The 24,717-nt window shown below is 36.2% G+C and overlaps 1 protein-coding gene across 3 annotated transcripts in view; it reads left to right on the plus strand.

The window, feature by feature from the left end:
* Positions 1-24,717, plus strand: part of IMMP1L (inner mitochondrial membrane peptidase subunit 1) — a 68,101-nt gene that overhangs the window by 32,262 nt on the left and 11,122 nt on the right. The window contains exons 4-7 of one of the 3 annotated variants that reach the window (XM_066363909.1): positions 2,730-2,985; positions 14,495-14,628; positions 16,217-16,305; positions 19,228-19,354. In XM_066363909.1, the coding sequence (XP_066220006.1) occupies positions 14,524-14,628; positions 16,217-16,305; positions 19,228-19,354 (321 nt within the window). In that variant the 5' untranslated portion in view covers positions 2,730-2,985; positions 14,495-14,523. Of the gene's footprint in view, positions 1-2,729; positions 2,986-12,108; positions 12,325-14,494; positions 14,629-16,216; positions 16,306-19,227; positions 19,355-24,717 lie in introns of all 3 variants that reach the window. The other 2 variants (XM_066363901.1, XM_066363892.1) reach the window with 2 other exon arrangements.

A 24,717-nucleotide genomic window follows, 5' to 3' on the forward strand; every position in this document is an offset into this window, starting at 1 on the left:
TTGCTGTTTATTGAACTTGATGAAGGGTAACACACAACCTTTTATGAAGCTGCCCAAGGTGTGGTTTTCTCTAAAAGCCTACTGGACTAAAGTATTTTTGTAACTATAAAACATCCTTTTTTGGTACATGATTGTCAGCGGCTTGGCTGGTCCCTTCTTCTTCATCACCACCCTATGTTAGATTTATGGAGTAGACTTTAAAAGGACTGCATTTTGTTTTTTCTGTACTAGGCTTAGCTATCAGATTTGATACTGGTATGTTTGTTCTTCCATAATAACCGTCTGTTTTAGTATTTTTATTAGTTGTACTTCAGTTAGCTTCAGAATATACTACTAAATGATAACATCTGCTAAAGCAGTGCTGTTCAATAGAAGTACATATAGTGAGAGTCACATATATATTTTATTTAACCCACTGTATCTAAATTGTTATCTTTTCAACTGTAATCAATTTAAAATATTTTACTTTTTTTGTGCTAAGTCTTCAAAGCCCTGTGTGTATTTTATTCTTACAATACCTCTTAGTTTGGACTAGTCCCATTTCAAGTGCTCAATAGCCATATGTAGCTAGTGTCTAATTTATTGAATGGCATAGCTCTCAAGTACAAGGGATCCTCGGGTTACGTAGCTCCATTGCTACGACAGTGATGTAACCTGAATTTTAATGTAAGTCGAAACACACCCTAGCCTAACACAAACAGAACACTTGTGCTTTTAACAGTCCAGAGTTGAGTAGGTAAGTGTACTAGGGGAGCCAACTCCCTCACTCATAGGCCGCCTTACTGCGTATTCTTCCACCACGTGCAGCCAAACTAGTTCGCTCATGCAGCCCGTGAGTAGGAAGCTAACATAAGCTGGAACACTCACATCTCAATTTTTTTAAGTTTTTATGAGAGGTGAGTGTCATAAACTCGAAACGTCATATGTAAATAATGTCATAACCTGTATTACATTTAAATATCATAACAAAAATGTGTATTTTTGTTTTTGCATTCCTCATGATTTTTCTAGTAATATCCTAATCAGGATAACCAGAGAGCATTCATGTGCTATGGTAGTTGAAATTACACAGTGCTTTTATAGCTCTACCACTTACATGATTGCTATGTATCTGTCTGTTTAACACACGAATCAGAATTATGTCACCTGACTCCTGAGTAGTTAACAGATAAGCTTAGAGATACTGTGATGATAAAGACATAGTGGCTAATATAAGGGATGTCTTATGTTTCTCAACAATTTTGGGCAAATTGATTTTGTCAAATAAGCTGTATTTCAAGTACACCAAGGAACTTAATGTTACAAGAATCCCATGGCAAATCTTAATACTTTTAAATATAAAGTTGAGAATTCCTCTTCGCAATTCTTAGAATTTTTCCGTACTGTATAGGTGTTTGTGTGAATGATATGAATCCCTTTTTTCCCTATAAGTTAGCTTAGAGCTAGTACAGCCTTAAGCTTCTTAGAAGAAAACTGCTGAGCATAAAGTACTGTTTTAGAAATATCTCTAGGATTCTACACATTTTAAATGCCCCATGTATATTCCAATATAAGGAGGAGTTATTTCAGTAAGTACATTAAACATGTACAGTGAGGAACTCAAAACTCTTGAATTGTAATGGATTTGAATTGACTCAAATATCTGAAAGTATAAAGTGATCAAGGTGCTTCCTTTAAAATACTGCTTCTGCACTTTGTAAAAAGTAGAGACCTTCTTATGTGTAATTGACCTTCTTGCTCAAGTATAGTTTAGACAGAAAATGATAATGTTCATGAGTTCTCTGAACTTTTCGTATTTTCTAAATTTTGAAGAAGTTGAACTAATTAATGCACATATAATCTAACATATAGATATTGGCTGATGTGTGTTGTGTTCTTTTACTCACTTAAATTTTTATTGACTTCTTTCTGTGACTTCTGCATTTAAAGTGTTGGCATAAATGTTAAGCTATTCTTTAGACAATACCTCTAGTTTCTTGGAGCTGATAAATCCATCCATTGATTTCCTAATTTTATTATGTACACAGTGAATTGTAATCCAAGATTACAGCAAACAAAATGTTAATTTCAAGCCATAATCTATGTACATTTCAATTACAGAGCATGATTGTTATAGAAGCACAGAATAAAAAGGAATAACATTTGTGCTATCCTCACAGGAGCTGTCAATAAAAGATGTAATAGGGGATTTAGGAATCTGGAAATGGCCAACTAATTTATGTGAATCTATTTTATTTCAGCTAGAAAGACCAAGCTCTTTTTCGTCTGTACTGCATATTGCAGAGCACAGGCTGTCTATAGAAAACCAGGCGGCTGCATATGGATAGTCCCTTGATATCATTCACTTGCTGTGTAATCTTATTATGCAAAGTTCTAATCTTCACCTAGAATGAATGCCTCTGGGTCAGAATATAGTCATATCAGGGTTTTTGAGGTCATGTTTTGTGATCCTTAGCTTATTCTTCTAAGTAGGGCTGGGATTTAAAGGGTATTCCCCAGACACTGGCAAAGATAGACAGCAGAACCTGCTGCCTTTTTGGAAGACAAGACCAACATGAGGTCCCTGGTAGGATTAAAGTTGATTTGTAGCTGTAGGATTTTTTAACAGATGTATTATTGGACAGGGAATAGGGGGCCACCAGCACAGCAAAATTGAATCACGACTGGAATTCTCAGGGAGTTTGCTGCCTGCTAAAACAGCAGCTGCATGTGGATTTGACTTCTTTCAGGTGAAGCGACTTCCAGTCATTTGGAAAGGATGGGATGAAAAGGAACCTTGGTGATAATTTTGATGTCTGCAAGATTTAGTACTAGTGTAATGGGATTATCGGTAACACCTTCACTGCAGAAAAAGCCACCTGGCGCTATAACTGGCAGCAACTGAGAACTAATCCTTTCCCATCTCTTGGATGTCATTCATGAAGCTGAAAGCGATTTCTATCCTGCTAACTGTGATTAATTTTATAAACAACAACTGAAAATCAGGTGACCAAAGCAAAAAAATATGCTTTTTATTATTTAAAATATGGGGCCTTAGCTATTTGACTTATAAATTGTGTAAGACATATATAAACTATAAACTATGTATGACTTAAAATGTAAATGTTCAAGTAGAAAAGTCGATGAATAATGTCTTTTATATTTTTTTCAATTAAATGATGTAGTAATTTGTTATTGGTGAAAATTTATACTTGAGATTAAATATCAATATTTAAATATTTTAGTGTTCTTTTGGATATAAAGACATTATCAATAAATTAAATAAAATGTCTATAAGTGTAAGGAGGTGCGATAATTTGTTTTGTCATACATTTTACCTGCTTATGATTGCTTTGATTCCTGCTGATTATTATAAAAATATATAGACATATTTTTGATAATTTTGGTAATGCTACTTTATACTGTTGATGAAAAAGACTTTTGTGAAAATGTTTGGTCTTAATATGTAAAAGTCCTAAAACAGTTCGAATTAATACTTAATAAACTTTTTTTTTTTGAATCAGAAATTCTTAACCCAAGTTTTTCTTTCGCAGATGGGGATGTAGTTATTTGCTCTGGACTCATGCATTATTTAATTGAGGTTTATTTATTTAAGAATTTTATTTCAATGATAAACTTTATTGAGTACTTTGTTTAGAGGTATTATTTTAATATTCTTCGCTTACACGGTCCAGAATAAACTGAGAGAAAATGAAGTGAAATTATGCCATCAGTCACCCAAACAGTATGCAACATAACTGCCAAGACTAGAAAAGATAATTAGTGTTGTCAGTGTTATGATCCTAGACTATTTACTTTAAAAATTTTTATTCGCAGAACTTGATTTTTATCTTACTGTGTTTTTTTATTTAGTTGCTTTGTCTTTTAAAAAATAGATTAGAACCTTAATCATGTTTTTAAACTCTAAAATCTTAACTAAATATAGGTGACTAAAATATTTTTTGGAATTATAAGACTAAAATATCCATTATGAGCGATATATTGATTTACTTATGGCCTGTGTTTACATATGGTACATTTTATTCATCTCCATAATTTCTTTATTAGAAAAATCAATAAATGCAACATAATACATTTATATCGAGGTCTTTGATCAAACCTACCTAGCAAACTTGTCATCCTTCATGGATTTTGTTATAACTGGATCCAAGCTATTGTTCTTCTAAATGTGTTTCTTCATTTGTTGTCACATTTAAAATGAATGACTGAGAAAGCTTAATATTTTTACTGAACTGCATTATGTTAGTTTAGAAAGGATGTTTTTAGTCTTCTATTTGTATTTTTGCTATTGGAAAAGCTATTTAAAATTCTATTATGATGAAAAGATCTAAAATGGAAAAATTTTGTTACAATGAAGTGGTCTAACATCTTTCTCTTATCCTCATAATTACTTTTATTTTAAAAATAAAAAAGGTTGGTTTATGTGTAGTTTCAAATTTTTTTGTCAGGTAGTGTATTTTCTCAAGATAATTTCTAAGGTAGTTAATAGTATTATATAATTATCTTTTAGAAACTTTCCTTTCAAAACAAAATTTGTTGCAAAGCTTTTATTAAACATGGTCGCCGTTTACTGTTCTGCTTTTTATTCACTTGGTTACTGAATGGCTCTTGAGAGTATTTTTTTCCTTCATCCTGGGCATCATTCTCCTTTAATTAGAGATGGTTATTTTATTTGGAAAGTCCCATAAACTTATCTTAATTAAATTCACTATAAGCATATAAGGTCTTATCAATGATATACCTTCTTTTCAGATTGATACAGGTTACTTGAATTTATTACCTTATTGATAACTTATAAGAAATTAGGCTTATCGTTAACTTATTACACAAGTGATTCATAATGATGTCAGTAAGAATTAAGTTAATAATTTTTTGGAGATAAGAGATACACTGTGAGAGGAATTAGAAGAAAAAAATTCTAAAAAAAGGAGCAAGTCAGATGTAACAAAAGAGCAGGATGTGAATCCTAGACATTCTTAAGAGTTGATAAACTTTTTTTTTCTTTTGGTAATTTATGAGAGTTAATATGATATCAAAGGGCCTTGCAGGAACTGTGGACTGGTACAGCGACAGCTAGTCAGGGATAATGCTAAATGATATTTCTCCCATTTGAATGCATATCCTTCAACTATCGCTTGTACAACTTGTATACTGTCCTGAAATACATGGATTATGTAGCCTTTGGGGGATTATTAGTGAATGATGAGATGGTTTTGGTATTTCACTGTTTGGAAGCTGATACTTGATTATATTAAAAGTGTCAACTGTTTATGCTTTATAAACATAAAATGAGTTTTGATTTGGAATATATATATCTACATATATATACATATACAATGTAAAGTGAGCAGTGAAATATTAGCATTAAAAAGTTTATTTGGGCCCTGGCCGGTTGGTTCAGCGGTAGAGCGTCGGCCTGGCGTGCGGGGGACCTGGGTTTGATTCCCGGCCAGGGCACATAGGAGAAGCGCCCATTTGCTTCTCCACCCCCCCCCCCTTCCTCTCTGTCTCTCTCTTCCCCTCCCGCAGCCAAGGCTCCACTGGAGCAAAGATGGCCCGGGCGCTGGGGATGGCTCCTTGGCCTCTGCCCCAGGCGCTAGAGTGGCTCTGGTCGCGGCAGAGCATCGCCCCCTGGTGGGCAGAGCAACGCCCCTGGTGGGCGTGCCGGGTGGATCCCGGTCGGGCGCATGCGGGAGTCTGTCTGACTGTCTCCCCCCGTTTCCAGCTTCAGGGAAAAAAAAAAAAAAAAATTGGTGAAAATTTATAAAATTATGTCAAAGTTAACATTCAGTTTAAAATAATGGTTATGTTTTGTCAAGTGTTTGAAAATGTTTAATGTGTCTCAATGGTCTCAAATGACAGCACAAAGTCCTCTCCTGACCCTCCTTTCGGGGAGCTTATTACCGCATGTTCTGCAGCCCGGCTCCCACAGATTGGCATTCTTTAGCTCTACGATGGGAGCCTGAGAATTTGGATTTTGAATTTGGTTCTCAGGTTGTTTTGATGCTGTAGTCAGATTTAAAACAGCAGTTCCGGTCTCATACCTTAAAGTGATGGCAATTATTTCCTTGGCAATGAATCAAAATAAATAGGTTTAAGGAAAATCTTCATAGATTTTGGGGATTAGAGCTCCTTAAATTTGCAGTTCTAGGGGGAAAACCCTCTGCAAGTCTTACAGTAGATTTAACATTATAGATGTGAACAATTCATGAGCAGCCCTGAAGTTGATTCTGAAATGGCAGGAAGTTGAATTACTTTGATAGAGAGGCTGCAGTGTGAGTGAATTATTTAGCCGTTGAGCAGAGTATATCACTCAGCATCCGTGCCCTAACGAGTCTTCTTTGTTCTCCCCTAGTCATACCAACTTTCGTTCAAGTCTGAAATGGACATACGTATATCTTTCAGTTACTTTACATATATCATTGAATGAGAAAATGTAATTTGTGTAGGTCTTCTTGAATTTGAGAAACACAAAAGTGTCAGGAGTGTCATAAGTCTGCTACTTTTTCTTGTTCAAATGAAGGTTTGTGTAGCAAAGCTATGATGCTGGGATTTGTCTTCTGCTTCACACCTACTTCTCTCTCCTCACGTTTTCTTAATGTGAACACTTCTTTAAGATAATATAGTCACTAATTGTTCCTCTTACAAAGAAAAGAACAAAAAACTGTGGTATTAATCACTTTGGCTGCTTATAATTTAAAATGAATGAACTTCTGTAAACTGGTTGTGTTGATTAACATCGACTCTTTCCATTTTTTTTCCCGTTTCAGCAACAAAATACTTTCTCTTCTTTTAAAAGGAATTCCAAACCTGAGCAATCAGGTGAATGTTTTCTTGGTGGATTCAGGTATTCTGAAATCACTGCACCAGTATTAAAAGATGGATAGATCTAAATCAAGCTCTCAAGCTTGAACCCCTATTCTGGAAACTTCTAAGGATGGAAGAATGCCTAGTTTCTTTTCAGCTTCTAGAGTTCACCCTGCCCCATCTTTTTAGCTACTTTGAATATCAGTCAGTCCAACCCCTCTCTTTCCCATGCCTATTGCATAGTTTCTGACATATATCTTTCATTTTAATTGAATGGCAGTAGAGCATAGTAATGGAGTTTAAAGCCCAACTGCCTCATTTTGAATCCTGGCTCTGTTACCTGTGAACTGTGTGATTTCGAATAGTTCCTTAACTTCTCTGTCCCTCAGTTTCTTTATCTGTAAATGAGATACTTAAATTATCATAGGGTTATTATGAGAATTAAATGAGTTAATGTAATAAGAACAGTGCCTGATGCCTGGCCTGTGGCAGTACACTGGATAAAGCATTGACCTGGAATTGCCAAGGTTGCCAGTGTGAAACCCCAGGCTTGCCTGGTCAAGGCACATACAGGAATCAACTATGAGTCGATGCTTCCTGCTCCCCCCCCACCTTTATCTCTCTCTCTCCAAAATCAATAAATAAAATCTTTAAAAAAGAATGAGCCTGACCAGGCGGTGGCGCAATGGATAGAGCGTTGGACTGGGATGCGGAAGACCCAGGTTCGAGATCCTGAGGTCGCCAGCTTGAGCGCAGGCTCATCTGGTTTGAGCAAAGCTCACCAGCTTGAGCCCAAGGTCACTGGCTCGAGCAAGGGGTTCCTCAGTCTGCTGTAGCCCCACGGTCAAGGCACGTATGAGAAAGCAATCAATGAACAACTAAGGTGTTGCAACGCACAACGAAAAACTAATAATTGATGCTTCTCATCTCTTCGTTCCTGTCTGTCCCTGTCTATCCCAATCACTCTCTCTCTGTCTCTAAAAAAAAAAAAAAAAAAAGAATGAACAGTGCCTGACACATAGCAGGAACTACTATTTAAGTAATTACTGTTATTTTGATTGGTGTTTGAGGATTTTCTTTTTTTTTAATGTTTATTGTATTGATTTTAGAGAGAGGAAGAGAGAGACAGGAACATTGATCCACTCCTCTATGTGCCCTGACCAGGGATTGAACCGGCAACCTCTGCACTTCGGGATGATACTCTAAGCAACTGAGCTGTCCCGCCAGGGCATTTGAGGATTTTTTAATGTGTATAGAAAGAAGTCATTATTACCTAGATCCTAAATAGTGTTTTCTAACTTTATATAATAGGTAGATATCTTTTTATCTATAATGTAGATAACTATTGAAAATATAATGTATAGATATCAACCTTATTCCCTTGTGCTAACCTTATATGAAGTTTTACTATATTTTAAACAGAGCCTCTTAAAAGTTTCCTATGAGGATTATTGTTAGTTCTTTCTCTATATTATGTGATACAGTTAAAATTTAAGTTTTTTTCTCCCCAGCTTTTCTATTAATTATTTGATAGAGTATATAGGCTTGCCTTCATAGGAATTGGTTCTCTGCATTACAATGAGCTTGCCATTTTTTAGTGGAAAAAAAATAGTCCACTGGAATTTCATTGAATCCATAGACCAATTTGAGGGAGAATTGATAACACTGAAAGTTTTCCCAATCCATAAACCCAGTGTATCTTTCCATCTCTTTAGGTCATCTTTATTTTCTCTCAGCATTGTAATATAATATTTATTTTGATTTTTCTGTGTAGAGAAGTCTCATTTGTTAATGATAACCTTTTAATGACTTTCCTTCTAGTTTTTGCCTGTTTTAGTGAATTGGTTTATTTTATACAGACTTTGTGATTTTGCTTTCACCAAGAAGTTTAATCTGGTATGAGTTACTCTGTCAAAGCTGGCACCGCAATCCTCCTCTCTTCTTCTTTACTTCAGTGTTCAGTCATCCATTTCCCGCTTCCCCCTCTCTCTGCAGTAGTCTCTGCTCATCACCAGTCTCTCCCCCTATGGCACTGTTACCATTGGTTCTCAAGCATGTGCTACTATGTTTCTGTATTGTAAAAGACATGCTCAGTGCTACATGTTTCCTAACAGCAGTGGTTCTTAACCCAGGGAGGGCAGTTATGTATCCCAGGGGACATTCGCCAATGTATGGAGACATTTTAGTTTGTTACAACTGGGGATGAGGGGGCTACTGACACCTGAAACAGGGATACTGCTAAAATCTTACAGTGCAAAAGAGAGCTGCCCACAATGATGAATTGCCCCTCCCGAGGAGGAAAAAACCCTGATTCTACTGTTTACCTTTGCCTTCAAAGCCAAACTCTTCCAAAGAGTTGCCTGTGTATGTTTTCTCCTTTTCCACATCTCTCTCTTATACTTTTGTTTTTTGTTTTGTTTTTGTGACAGAGACAGAGAGAGAGGGACAGATAGGGACAGGCAGACAGGAAGGGAGATGAGAAGCATCAGTTCTTCATTGCAGCACCTTGTTGTTCATTGATTGCTTTCTCATATGTGCCTTTACAAAGGGCTGCAGCAGACCGAGTGACCCCTTGCTAAAGCCAGTGATCTTGGGCTTCAAGCCAGCAACCTTTGGGCTCAAGCCAGCAACCATGGGGTCATGTCTATGATCCCATGCTCAAGCCAGTGATCCCACACTCAAGCTAGCAACCTTGGTGTTTTGAACCTGGGTCCTCTGCATCCCAATCTGACACTCTATCCACTGCGCCATTGCCTGGTCAGGCTTCCTTTCATACTTTTAAAAAAGTTTTATCTTTTTATTTTCAGGTAATACTCTGCTTAGTATACTACAAAGCTTAGAAAGAAAACAATAATATTCTCCCAGCACCCCTTGTTCTTAGTTGTATACTTTTGGCAAGTCTGATGTAGATGGAACAAAGGTAGTTTTCGTGGATAAAAAGACAAAAATTAGAGGGAGTAAACTTGATACATACTCCTTCTTGCCTGTAAGTGGCATCTAGTATTGTTAGAAAATACATCTCTTACTTATTTAAATTCCTGTTTCTCTGTTCTTCTGTCGCTTGCAGTACAATACACTGTTCACTGAGATAGGTGTTATTTCTTCAAGACTTTCTGTGTCTGAGCATTCCTTTGAGCTCCAGAATCTCATACATGCCCACTGGGATATCTTGCAAAAATATCAACTTTAATATGAACAAAACCAGACCCTCGTTTTCTACCTCACATGGGGGAGTGAGTAAAACCACGTGGATAGACCTCCATTTCCCTGGTCATTCAATCCAGGAACTTGAAGTCACCCTGTTCTTCCCTTTTCCTTGACATGTATTTTGTCTTCTAAGTTTCCAAAATCCATCTATTTCTCTTCGTCTCTGCTGCCAACACTGTAGTTGGTCAAGTTGGACTGCCTTCCAGCATTCTGTTCCTGCCCCATTCCAGTCCTTTCTCTACACCAGGGGTCCCCAAACTTTTTACACAGGGGGCCAGTTCACTGTCCCTCAGACCATTGTAGGGCCAGACTATAAAAAAAAACTATGAACAAATCCCTATGCACACTGCACAGATCTTATTTTAAAGTAAAAAAAAACAAAAAGGGAACAAATACAATATTTAAAATAAAGAACAAGTAAATTTAAATCAACCAACTGACAAGTATTTCAATGGGAACTATGCTCCTCTCACTGACCACCAATGAAAAAGGTGCCCCTTCTGGAAGTGCGGCGGGGGCTGGATAAATGGCCTCAGGGGGCCGCATGTGGCCCGCGGGCCGTAGTTTGGGGACCCTTGCTCTACACAGCAGTGAGAGGGATCTTGAATTGTAAATCAGATCGTGTTGCTCTCCTGTCTCAGATCCTTCACTAGCTGCCAGTTGCTCTTAGAATAAAAACTTCTGTGAGACCTTGGGTATTTTATCTAGTCTCCTTTCATGTCCTTCACGCATTGCTCCTGCCTTCTTTTAGCTCCTTAGCACGTGAATGTTGTTTTGTCTGACCATATGTTCTTCCCACCCTTCCCCTGGTTTCTTTTCTCTCAGAACCAAACTTCAGTGGTATTTCCTTAGAGAAGTCTTTCCTGATTCATCCTAAAGAAAATAAGCCCCACCCAGCGTTCTTTATCAACTTACCCTTTTTTTCTTTATGGAAATTCCTTGGTATATTTATGTGTTTATTTTTGTGTGTGTTTATGTATGAAATCTCGAATAAACCATGAGCTCTATGAGGGCAGGCATCATTTTCACTATTGTATTTCCAGGGCTGGACACAGTATCTGGCATATAGTGGAAGCTCAATAAATATTTGTTGTATGATTGAATTACTAAATGACTGTGAGGACACTCTTTTTCTCTCAAGTATTTAATTTTTAAAAAAAATTCCATAATGGGCCCTGGCCTGTTGGCTCAGTGGTAGAGCGTCGGACTGGCGTGCAGGAGTCCTGGGTTCGATTCCTGGCCAGGGCACACAGGAGAAGCACCCATCTGCTTCTCCACCCCTCCCCCTCTCCTTCCTCTCTGTCTCTCTCTTCCCCTCCTGCAGCCAAGGCTCCACTGGAGCAAAGTTGGCCCAGGTGCTGAGGATGGCTCTATGGCCTCTGCCCCAGGCGCTAGAGTGGCTCTGGTTGCAACAGAGCGATGCCTCAGATGGGCAGAGCATCGCCCCCTGGTGGGCATGCCGGGTAGATCCCGGTCAGGCGCATGCGGGTGTCTGTCTGACTGCCTCCCCATTTCCAACTTCAGAAAAATACAAAAAAAAAAAAAAAATCCATAATGAAGTTGACAAAATAGTATCATGCACATTTATATACACTCCTTCTGGATTTACATAACATTTTTGCCACCTTTGTCTCTTCCACCATATGTATATAATATGTATATATTATATAAATATATGTGTATATATGTGTTCACATACATATACATGTATGTATATATTTGTATATGTGTGTGTGTGTAAACCATCTACATCTTTCAGTCTGTCTATCTTAGTAGAAGTAAACCGTGTGAAAGAAGGTTGCAAGCATAACATTCATCTCTAAGCCAGTGTTTTTCTCCTATGAATGGATCATTCTTCTGCATAGTGATAGTATTGTGAAGAAATTTAACATTGAAGTGATGATTTTGTTTTACAGATCATGTTCATATTTTTTGTTATCCATATAACATCTTTTATTACTTGTTTATTCTCTTATTCTAAGTTCCAATTAAGGATTTCATACTGTGTTTGATTATCATGTCCTTGTTTTTTTTTATAATTTAAAGTAGTACCCTTGCTATCCTTTTTCTTTTTCTTTTATTTTCTTTTCTTAGTGAGAGAGAGAGTCAAAAAGAGAGACAGACAGGAAGGGAGACAGATGAGAAGCATCAACTCATAATTGCGGCACTTTAGTTGTTCACTGATTCTTTCCATATGTGCCTTGACCTGGGGTTCCTTGCTCAAGCCAGAGACCTTGGAACTCAAGCCAGTGACCCTGTGCTCAAGCTTCTGAGCCAATGCTCAAGCCAGATGAGCCTGTGCTAAAGCCAGTGAGTGACTTCAGGGTTTTGAACCTGGGACCTCAGCGTTTCAGGTCGATGCTCTATCCACTGTGCCACCACTGTTCAGGCTCTTGCTATCCTTTTCTTTGATTATGTTTATATTTTTTAAGTGTTCAAGTTGTTGTCTTATAGAATGTCCACAATGGATGTATGGAATGGGTGTGTATAATTATTCATAATTAGATTTACATTTTTGGCAAGAATAATACACAGATGATGGTATACTTGTCCTTACACCCTGTCAGGAAGCTACATATTACTTTGTCCCGTTTTTCATACAGCTAAATCTGATCACTTAGTTAAGCTACCATTTACCCACTTTCTGTTTGTAAAGGTACTTTGTTTCCTTTGTAAATAACAAATTATTTCCTTTATTATTTTGCACATATCCTTTTAATGATCTTTTCATCCAGTATATTTTAGCTTCTATTAACGGCTTGCCTAAGTCATTTATTACATTGTTGGCAATTTTATTATTCCCTTTATATTTATGAGCTGTCATTTTCTGATAAAGAATTTCCCTATCCCTGACACATACTTCTTTTTAAAAAAATATTACTAACTCAATAGATTTCATTTTTAATCTAACATGTTATTTACTATTGTTATTACTTTTTTAAAAAATCTCAAATTGTCAAGTTGAAGACCCTTCAAAATGGTTTGTGTGTCTCCATTCGACTTCGAGCACATCCTTGCTCTCTGGCACATGACCACTCTGCCCTACATTGAGGGGAATGGTATCTGGAAATCAAAAATCTGCCTGCTAAGAGTGCCCAGTACTACTGCAGTGCCATGCTCCTTCCAGGGGTCTTTTCAGTGGACAGAGCTAGGATGGTATTTTATATAGGCAGGCAGGCAGATAGACACACATACCTTTAAGTTTGTTTGGGTACCTCCAACTCATCCCTAGTCTCCCACTCTATAGTGGTAGCTCCTTTCTTCACCGTTGAGAATCCTAATATTTACTCATTTGTACTGTCTGAAATACAACACTACAACCAGCAACAAACCCTACTAAAAAATGTCTAGGATCCCCAAACTAAGTATTAAGTAATCTTGATATAATAGAGAGCTATTGAGGTTATGGGAGCAGGGTAGTAATATGAGTCAGTGTGACAGCGATCAAGTTGTTGACTCCATTTTCCATTTTGTGATATTTAACATCTAAATTTACTGCACTTAAAGTCTTTTTTCTTATTTATGAAATGACTATGGTAATAACTACCTTACAGAGGTTAATTTGTAAAGTCTGACGTATAGCAAGTGTTGAGCAAATGTTACTTCTTCTTTGTATTTTTATTAAATGTTTTAGTAATTTTAATCTGAGAAATAGTGCAAAGTCTAGGTATAAACGTTAGGCCATTATTTGAAAAATACTTGAAATGTAGTTGTAACAGGTAAATAGAAAGGAAAGGACAGGTACTAGGAATATTTTAGATGAGTATAAAAATTTTAATTTTACACAGCTTTTAAAATATTTGACATGGTTCTTCATGCTGTGTCCTAGTATTCATATGTGTTCATTATTATACCAATAGCTAAGAGCTGACAACTAAGTGAAACTATAATTTACAAAGCCCTTTCACATATGGTATCGAAGTTGAATCTCAGATCCTTTCTGTGAGATATTTCCATTTTCTGAAGGCCCAGCGGGGTTAACTAATTCATTGACAATGACTCAAGGTAATAAAACAATAATTTAACATTAGAATTTCCATATACCTTTTCTAGTGCTTTCTCCATTATATTGTATTATGACAAGAAATGATGAAGTATAACAAGGAACAATACCAAAAAAAAAAACTATTATTAGTGCTTTGAATGAGTTATTAGCTTTCCCTAGATATCTGCCTTAATAACAAGAAATGACCACGGTATGAAAGGGAAACAGACAAGCTCAGAGTCTTCAAGTTATCTAATTCATATATAAACCCAGTGATATTTGAATATAATCTCTGTCCAGTAGATCAAAATACTAAGTGACTATAATTTACCATTTAAAATATCTTTAGCAGAAATGAAAACAAGCTGTTGCTTTTCTACACCAAACTGCACATTTAGCACATTCCGAGTGATTATAAAATATTTTTCCATAGAGCTACGTCTTAAGTGTTTTAAAATAGTGTTGTTCATGAAACTTTTTGAAATTTACCATCAGGCCAATGGTGACAGAGTCTACACAGAACTATGCTTCGTGGTGTTCTGGGAAAAACCTTTCGACTTGTTGGCTATACTATTCAGTATGGCTGCATAGCTCATTGTGCTTTTGAATATGTTGGTGGTGTTGTCATGGTAAGTTTTTACATTCAAGAAAATAATCATTTTAAATGTATGCTTTTTTAAATTGAAGGAAAATATATGTTTTTCTCTTTATTATAATTTAAGTTAATAACAGTAAAAAAAGTTTGACAGTTATAACATAAAAGTCTTTCTAAAGTTTGGGATGTAAGAAAATGTGTTTGTATTGCACTGATAGAAAATACAAGAACCATTACTTTAAATATGGATCTGTATTCCATTTCCGACAGGGCACCAAAGGCCCTATTAATACTCTAAGAATAATGGGTTTCACCACTTATTGAATGCTAAAATGTTCCAGGATGTGTCTGACGTTTTACATTTATTAACACATTTAATCTTTATACTCTGTGAGCTACTTATTAGAAATCACTATACAAATGATGAAACTGAGGCTCAGAAAGCATTAGTAATTTGCTCCAGGTCCACAGTTTATAGCAAGCAGACTTGGAATTTCAACACAGATTTCTCCAGTTTTCAGAACTCCTATTTAGGACCATTGTGTTTGTCATTAAAACAAATGATTATCCTGCCTTGTGTCAATATTAAAGTGTTAAAAATGCCCCCCACCAGTGACTTTTTTTTAATATTGCATTATGAATCTATCAACCTTGACTGTAGTAACGTTTTGTCATGTAAATGAAATAATTGATTGTCTATTCTGTGGGGTTTGTGGTTTGTGTTGTTTTTACCAGGTCTACCCTAACAGATTCAGTCTTAGAACCTCAAGTTGAGCTGAGTAATTGCAAATAAATATATTTAACTGAAACTCCACTCTTGATTTTTTAAATTTCCAATGAGCTGCAGAGGTAGCTAACATATACTTTCATTGTATTCTTTATTATTTTCTGCCTGAGTGGGAAGATTTGAGTAAAAATTATTTACACATAAATGGAGTATTGGAGACTGTTACATTTAGACTTTTTAGGTAGCAGTGATTGTTTATTAGAGCTTTGAGGTATATATGAGAACTGTTGTTTTAAGACATATTAATATGAAGTCTTAAAATACATCTTATCATTCCCCTATTTTTTAGTCTGAAATATACATTACAGCCCCATCAATGAGTATGCTCTTTTCCTGGAAGAGAAGGAAAGGCATCAACTCATTGAGAACATGATGCCATTTAATAAATCACTACATGGGCACTGGATACTTGACAGTAATAAGAAAATAACTAAGTCATTTACTCATTCATTCAACATGATTTGTGACTATCAGCTTTATGCCAAGCACTGTTTTTGACCTTGGTCATATAGCTGGCAGCACGAGAGACAAGGGCGCTGGCCTCATGGAGCCTACTTTCTACAGGATGGCCAACATGTGGGGACATAGATAATATTATTTTATTCATGTATTATAATGTCCTATCAATAAATCATTTTAACTATATTTGCCTGTGTTCCCAGATGTGGTGGCCACACTGTAGAGCTGAACTTACCTGCGAGCTGTAACCTTATTCTGACTCATCCTCAAAGCTTGAAGAACATTTACTTAATTTCTTTCTTTTAAGCTGCTCAGATGATTTATGTTATATTTAAAAAGGTTTTCAACTCAAATTATAAAATTATTTTTTTTTCAGTGCTCTGGACCATCAATGGAACCTACAATTCAAAATTCAGATATTGTCTTTGCAGAAAATCTTAGTCGACATTTTTATGGTATCCAAAGGTATATTTGTTATAGATATAGTAAACTTATGGTGAAACACAGACACATATTGTGTTTTTTCTTCGGTGTCTTAACTTTATCTTTAAAAACTTTTTTGTAAATACAAAGGAATGACAACCTAGATAAAATTTGGACTCAAATATTTTCTCTCAGTTTGAGAAATTTTATAGTTTCTCTAACATGCATAGTCTCTTGGGTCATTATGTCCCTTATATCATTGTCCAAAATAGATGGCATTTTTTTTTTATGTACATTCAAGCCTACTCTACTTTTTTGGGAGGGCAGCGGGGGTACTGGCTAGAGTGTTTTGAGTGAAGACTAGGGACTTCGGAACTACATTACTTAGCCAAATCATTAATTTGGTTTTTAAGTTTTTAAAATAATCTTGTTTCTGTAGGTGACTGTCTTATTCTCTATAGCCTATGAAGAGCACTTGATAACTGTTAGACTATAGCACTGTATATAGCTGGGCACAAGGACTCATCTGCTATGAGTCTCCTGATTCATTAAGTTGAAAAACTCCTTGCCAAATATTGCTTGCCACTAAATCTTTTTAAATCCTATTTTAAATGGTGTTTCTAGTCCTCTGATACTGTTGGTTAATGTTATGAATATGTTTTTTCTGAATGCATGGCAAATATTAGTAATTTAATGTATTTCCTAAACGGCACCTCTGTGATTCTCTAAGGTTTTAGGTCCATTAGTTTCTCATAATTCTGAAAAAACAAATTCATACCAGCTTTCGTTTCTATTAACTACAGATTTGACTCACTTGAGCTGGTATTTAGCTTATGGCAGAAGTCGGTTCAGGCACTCCTCTTTTATTATTGGCCTCTTCTATAATCTTTCTCACATTACTGAATAATCATCACGAATGGTGTGAAACTGTTCTTTGCATTTACCGGTCTTACCATCTTAGATTCTATAAGTAGAAACTATCTCTTGGTCAAGGCATATGGTCCAGCATGGTCCCTAGGTAATACTTCTTCAGATCTTTAATCCATAACAACTTCAAGATACTTACTTAATATCGTGATATAAAATAAAATTTATATAACAGATTGTATTCTAGCTTCTTTTTAACTTATGTCAAAATAACATAATGGAGTCTTTGGATGAACTGGAAATCTAGCCTCACGGTAGCAGGGAGACAGGCTTCTGCTTTCCATGCTGGTTAACTTGATTTTACTCTCAGAGTTCTAGAGCATCCTCCTTAACTAGGAGCTGAACTTGATGGCTAAATAGTGTTTGAATGAGTAGCTCCATCTTGTCTCTTTTTTGATTGATATTCTTTGCATTCAGATGGGTAATACCAATAACTACATTCAATAAATTAAGACTCTTGGAAGGTTTCATTTTGTATCCTGTTCATTCAGGGGCCCATTAGGTTGAACAACAGCTCAAAGTGTGGATTTTTATGAGTTGTACTGAAGTAACTTTTGCAACCAAGGTAGTCAGTTGGTAGCTTTTATTTTAAAAATACTGTCCTGAGTATTCTGTTTCTTTCATTTGTGGCAGGAGCTCTGAGGTTCAGATACTCCTGCTTGCTGCCCATTTCTAAAGCTACAATAGCCATCTAGGCAGGGAGCTCTGAGGTTCAGATACTCCTGCTTGCTGCCCATTTCTAAAGCTACAATAGCCATCTAGGCAGGGAGCTCTGAGGTTCAGATACTCCTGCTTGCTGCCCATTTCTAAATCTAGAATAGCCATCTAGGCAGGGAGCTCTGAGGTTCAGATACTCCTGCTTGCTGCCCATTTCCAAAGCTACAATAGCCATCTAGGCAGGGAGCTCTGAGGTTCAGATACTCCTGCTTGCTGCCATTTCTAAAGCTAGAATAGCCATCTAGGCAGGGAGCTCTGAGGTTCAGATAACTCCTGCTTGCTGCCCATTTCCAAAGCTACAATAGCCATCTATTTCAGGCAGAGTGAAAGTCTGCATAGCTGGCACCTATAGCACAGGATCTTTTTTCATTCAAATGCATGGAACACATACTCAATACAGTGACAATCTCACTCCTAATTCTTTCAACAAATAGTTAGTGAGCACCTCACTTATAAAATGTGCTGTATATTAGAATGTTAAGATGAATAAGATATTGATCCTTCTTTGCAAAACTTTAGAGAAACATCAACTTATTTCTGGAACCAGATGCAGAAAATAAGTAAATATATTAAAAACTTCCAAATATGTGTTAGTTGATAGAATTTACTTATTGTTCATTTGAGAAGAAAGAGCATTTTCTTCTGGTTGAAGCATTAGTCCAACAGTTTTGTCTCCTTCTTCCTTTCCTCTTTTAAGATCTTCCTTCTAATATATGTAGATTGTTGCTTCCTTCACAAATCATGCCAATTTATTTTTTACAGTATATGTTTGGGTAGCTTTTAGCATTGTATATGCCTGTGTCTTTTGATATTTTTTTCTCAAATGTGTTTTTTACTGGACTGTAAATTATCTGGGTTATATAATTAAGTGCTGTAATTCCTCGATACTTTGAGCTCTAGGGAAAGATGTTTCTATCTTTTTATGTGCTCTGGAGTCCATTATACTGCTGGTTGGGCAGTAAAATTTACTTAGTTAATTTGGTGGTACTTACATGGAATTGTTTTCCGGTAGCTTTGTTTCTAAAAATTTGGACAAAGAAGTAACACTGGCTACAGTGAAAGAAAATAATTCCTAAGGTATTATTAGAAATTTTAGGATCTTCTGATAGTTTTTCTATCACCCTCATTGTTGGAATAACCCATTTATGGGTTAGAATCCAACCCATAAAAGTCAGTCACAAAAGTTCTCACAGTTAGTAAATGTCTAGGTGGTCAGTATGTGAAAGACTAAAGGGTGTGGCTTTGTATAAGTTACTTTATAAAAGTATGATAGCAGTGCCATGCAAATAACACTGACATTTCTTTGACTTTTTTCCTCAGAGGTGACATTGTGATTGCAAAAAGCCCAAGTGATCCAAAATCAAATATTTGTAAAAGAGTAATTGGTTTGGAAGGAGACAAAATGCTCACCAGTAGTCCATCAGATTTCTTTAAAAGCCATAGTTATGTAAGTAACATTTTAATTATGTCATTTATTGGTTTAATAGTTTATTAACATTAATTGAAAACAAAAGAAAATAATTCATTTCTATTTTGAATATAAGTTCAAGTGCTGCATTCAGTAGAATTTAAGCATATTTGTATCAAGAGCCATTTGGCCATTTTATTTTCTATGTCTTATTTCCTTTTAAAACTTTGTATCAACATCTCAGAAATAATTGTTTCAGGCAAGAGTTACCATAGGTGTTAAAGTATTGGGCAAAAGTTTGCAGGATAATAGTATAATTGCATAGCCTCAAAGTATCTCTTCCAAGATATTTATTACAAAAGGAAAAACATTAACTTCGTAAAGGAGAAACCTGGTAGTCACCACCTTTACTGAGTGATCAAGGTTAATTAACTTCACCAATAACAAGAGAGACCAACATACCAGAGGCCCTGAACTGAATGAAGCGCTGAGAAGGACACATCGCTTTTGTGGGATTCTCACAAAAGAGGGTATAACCTCAGTCCAAACAGGAGAAAACATCAGACAAACCCTAAGTGAGGGTCATTCTGTAACATAACAGACCGATACTCTTCAGAAATGTCAAGGTCATGGAAAAGAAGGAAAGACAGGAATGGTGATAGGTTTGAGAAGACAAAGGAGACGCGGCTTAAAAAATGTTTCAACTAACTTATTAAAGAAAATCTGGTCAAGTCCAGTAAAGCTTGTTTATTCTTTTAATCCTACTTAAATTTTTAGAACGGAAATTGTAAATACTTCTGTCCAGTGAACTCACCTCTCCAATGAGATAGCGAGCAGGAGAATGGAAGAGTGGAGAGCGGTGTAATGAATGTGTCACCTGCTCTCACCAGTCACGGGGCTGCTGGGACAGCTCATGGCAGGGAGGGTGGCCTTGACGCAGCATATCACTTTCTTAGTAATTATAACTTAATTTTCTACTTTTATTTAAAATGTCTGTTTCAGTATCAGATTACTATTCTAGTGGTTACATCTATTAACTAACTTTACCTCTATCTTCATCCCCAATGTAAGCATATAATTAAGACTTAAATTGTCATCATTGTAAATTTATTTTGAACTATAACAGCCTCTGACTGTACTAGAAGCACGTTTGATCAGTTGACTATTACATAATCAGTCTATTTATTTACCATCCATAATAGACTATGGTTCAGCTGTGCAAATGTCTTTGATGTTTATTACTAGAATGTTAAATGTACTAATGATTGTTAGCTGATGGTGATAATGTTGAAGATGATGGTATAGTAGCAGGTCACCTCTTTTTCTTTGGACTTTATCAGGGACACTGCATCCTTTTATTCTTCAAAAATGTCAAATTTTTACATAATGCACCGTCACATGACTGTTATCATTTCATGAGGCATTCTAGTCACTTCTGAATTGCTTTAGCAACAAACATATGCTTGAGACGAGAAGTAGTTTCCAGACAGAACAAACGTGAATGATAGCATCCAGGGTCTGTGTGCTTAACACACCACACCATTGTTCGTGTTTTCTTTCTGAGTTATTAGAGGAAGAATATCAGGACAGAAGGATGCAGAAAAGACAACCAGAGGACTGTAAGATGTAGATTTTTAAAAAATATTCTGTTGAAGAAAATATTCATTGAATTTTATGTTTGATGAATGGATAAATCAGAGGACACTACCTTCATTTCAAACCTGGTATATTCCATTCACTTTGGTTTATAAGTTTGTAACTGTATAAACACAATTACAATAATATTGGCCAACACTTACATATTTACTCTGTACCAGACACTTTTGAAACTCTTTACCAGGGTTACTTTATTTAATCATCACAACAGCAACCCAATGTGATAGTTAATTAAAATAAATATTTTACATTTATAAATAAATAAATAAATAAATAAAATCTATATAAATAAAAAAAACAATTTCGAATCGTTAGTGAGAGAAACAGTTGGAATTCAAACACAAGTAGCCTAGCCCCACCCAGAATCTGTACTCCTTCTCATGCCCCGACTCCTCTCAAATTGTACTTCCCTTAAAATATATTTGTCTTTATTATTTTAAAAAGAAAAGGAACAATTTCTGATCAGGGCAGTATTGGTTCTGAAAGAGTAGCCAGTGAGTTTTGAAGGTTTCCTTGCTTCCAGCACTTTTTCTAGGCTGGAGTTTTCAAGCCATAAGAATTATGTAGCTATTACGGAACCTCTTTAGCAAATGTGTTCCATTAATCAAGGTGATTTATAACAAAAATTCATCCAAGTTTGGAGCACTCTAAAGAGATATCCAGACTGTGTGCAGGGTCTGCCCCTCCAGAGAGTGTGTCCTTTTTCAGCTATTTCAAAAGCACACTGGTGCTGTATTTTATGAAAAGGGTTTCTTCCCCTTACCCGTGCATCCTCTTAGAAAAATTATTGTTGTTTATAAGATGAAGGCATTACTATTCAGATCTTGATCAAACTGCATATTAAAGATCATGAATATTAAATGTGTTTTGAATTCCAGGCAAAAAACATTTAAGTATATGCTTCAGAAAACAAAACACTGAAATTCTCATTTGGAACCTAGAACATAGAGTTTAGCATATGAAAGAGATAGCATTGTTTCTAAGTTGGCATTAAAGAATATAAACAGATCATTGGTTAACTGAAGTGGAACCATTTTATTCATTCCAGAGTTCTAAAAGTCCATGTGGTGAGCAACACTTAGGAACCATGATTTATTTTTTACATTAAACATTTGGAAACTAAGCAGTCCCTATCAAGGTTCTAGTGCAGTGGGTTTTGCTTTTTTTATTTTGATAGTATTGAGGCCAGTAATTCTTTCCTTTGGTTTTGGGTTGAACATTGGCTACTAGGATATAAGCTTAATTTGTGACTCTCAAAAGAAACAAATTGTACTCAGCTCAAACAACTTGAGTGACTTACCTCCCTATACTATGACAATTACTCAGTTTACTGCTAAAGCCTCTAATTTGCCAAAAATAATTCATTGGAAGTGGAAACATAAAATGAATTGGCATTCTCCTATCAATTTGCACAGTAGGCAGAGTAAAAGCATATTTAATGTAGGGGATTTGAGCCAGGACTCGGGAAATGTAGTAAAATTTTGATGAAAAGGTAATGAAGAGACAAAGAAAAACACTTGATTATCTTTCTGAGGATAATATGTGATAGTCTAGTCTGTGATTTTAATCCTTAGTGTAACAGCTTTAGAAAATGGTCCCTGGGGAAGGGGGAGAAGTGGTGATGGGAGCAGACTAGACTTGGGGTGGTGAACACACAGTACACTGTAACACAGATGATGTATCATAGAACTGCACACCTGAAACCTGTATAAATCTATTAACCAGTGTCACCCCAATGAATTCAATAAAAATACGGTCACTTTATATAGTTAACACTAATAGCCCCATAATGTGCACTGTGTATTTAGGTTATAGTTCAAATCCTTGAATATCCTAATGCTGTTTTTTCTGTTTGTTTAAATGTCATTTACTTCGGCTAAAAATCACAACCATATGGCGTTCTATTACCACGTGAATTATAAACAGCAAAAGTACTTCTGGGAGGGAGAGGAATCATCAGATTGAAAGGGCTTCTTTATTATAAGCTGCTGATACACTAAATCCTTATGTCATTTAAAGAGAAGAACTACCTAATAATGTCACTTATTACAACAAGGATATCTAAACAAGGAACTTGCTTTTTGCAGACGACAGTGATAACAGCCTGTGCTGCATATCCATTTCTCAGCAACGGCTCCCAGGTTAATCAATCATGGCTTTCTGCTAATGTCTTGATTGCAGCTGATGTGGAGGAAATATGTTTACTCTTTTGCTAAAGTGAAGTCCACTGCGGAGATGATGTGACTTTTTCATCCTATAGTTAACACAATTCTGAAGATAAATTTGACGTATTGTTTACAATTCTGAGGTGTTTTTCTTCTGATGTTAACACTAAAATATCATCTCTGAGGCCCCCACAACTTAAGCATTTTCTGATGTGTTTGTTCTCAGAACATTTTCAGAATAATTTGATCTTAGTTAAATAATAACATGTAGTTTATAGGATTTTATTTTATAGAAATATATTATATATATATTTGAGTATATATGCATGGGCATGTATATGCATATGTGAAGATCAATGCTTCTATTGAAAGATTAGCAAGTCTGCCTGAGACTAATGTGTTTTGCTCATAAAAATATTTTAACCACTCAACGTTGATTTGAGCTTCCAGAGTTGGAAGGTCACTACCATTGGTGTGAATCCAGAGAAGCAGTTGTACAATTCAGTAAAATGCAAATATCATATGTACTTTTATCTGCAAGTTATAAGAGACCTCTGTCCTTTAAGGTTGCCTAAAAGTACTTGAGAGAAATTGAGACTGAAATTGTAATGCTGCCTCTGAATGTTAGCCTCCGACGCAGACTCCAACTCGCTAGTAGTGCAGAGAATATAGTCCAGGTATCATACAGCTTCCCGACGTGCTCCAGGGGCCTGCTGGAAAGCCACTCTGAGTAGGTATAGTATGTTCAAATGGCTTCTGAGATAAGCAACTCAGTGAAGTTCTCTGTTACCACTCTGGGTAATTGAAATTCTGCAGGCTTCCGTGACCCATTTAATCTTAGTCCATAAAAGCATTATCATTCTACAAAACTACTCTCTACATAAAATAAGAATAGAAAAGAGGAATAACAGATATAAAAGCAGGTATGCATGTTATACAACAGTTAAAGATAGTAAATTAGCAAGGAAATATTGGCTACTGTACTGCCACCTTAGATAGGAGCATGCCATCCTCCTGAATTGTTATTTTCCTAACTTCTAATGTTTAAGAAAAGTTTGGAATCATTTATGTACAGTTTGGCACAGCGAGTGCTTCTCTGTCCCCTAAACGCACAGGCAGAGCCAACGGGAAAGGAGACAAAGGACTTAAAACTACAGGGCGAGTAATATAAAATTCTAAGATCAACTGAAGGTTCTGATCTATTCCTATACACGGTGTGTGTGTGTGTGAATCTCTCAGTCAGGAAGGGTTAGAGGAACCTGTGTCTTCTGAAAAGACTTGAAATTTGCCCCAACTTCCTTATGTAAAGAAAGTCAAAATCGGTCTGGGGACAAAGACTGCTATGGGCTTCTGCCCTCGCTGTACACGTATGTAAGCCCAGCTCAGGCACCTTCCTTGAGGAGGCTGTGCCTCAGGAGCAGCTGGAACCACTGCACTAGGGGTGGGAGGGAGAGGAGACTTAAATGGCCTTCGGAGGCTACAGAGGTGGGCAAGCTTTCTCAGTGTTAAGTTCACGACTTTCCTTTTTTTTTTTTTTTTTAGAAAGGAGAGAGAGAGGGAGAGAGAGAGAGATAAGGGGGG

This window comes from Saccopteryx leptura, chromosome 1, assembly GCF_036850995.1.
Source record: "Saccopteryx leptura isolate mSacLep1 chromosome 1, mSacLep1_pri_phased_curated, whole genome shotgun sequence".
NCBI lineage: Eukaryota > Metazoa > Chordata > Mammalia > Chiroptera > Emballonuridae > Saccopteryx > Saccopteryx leptura.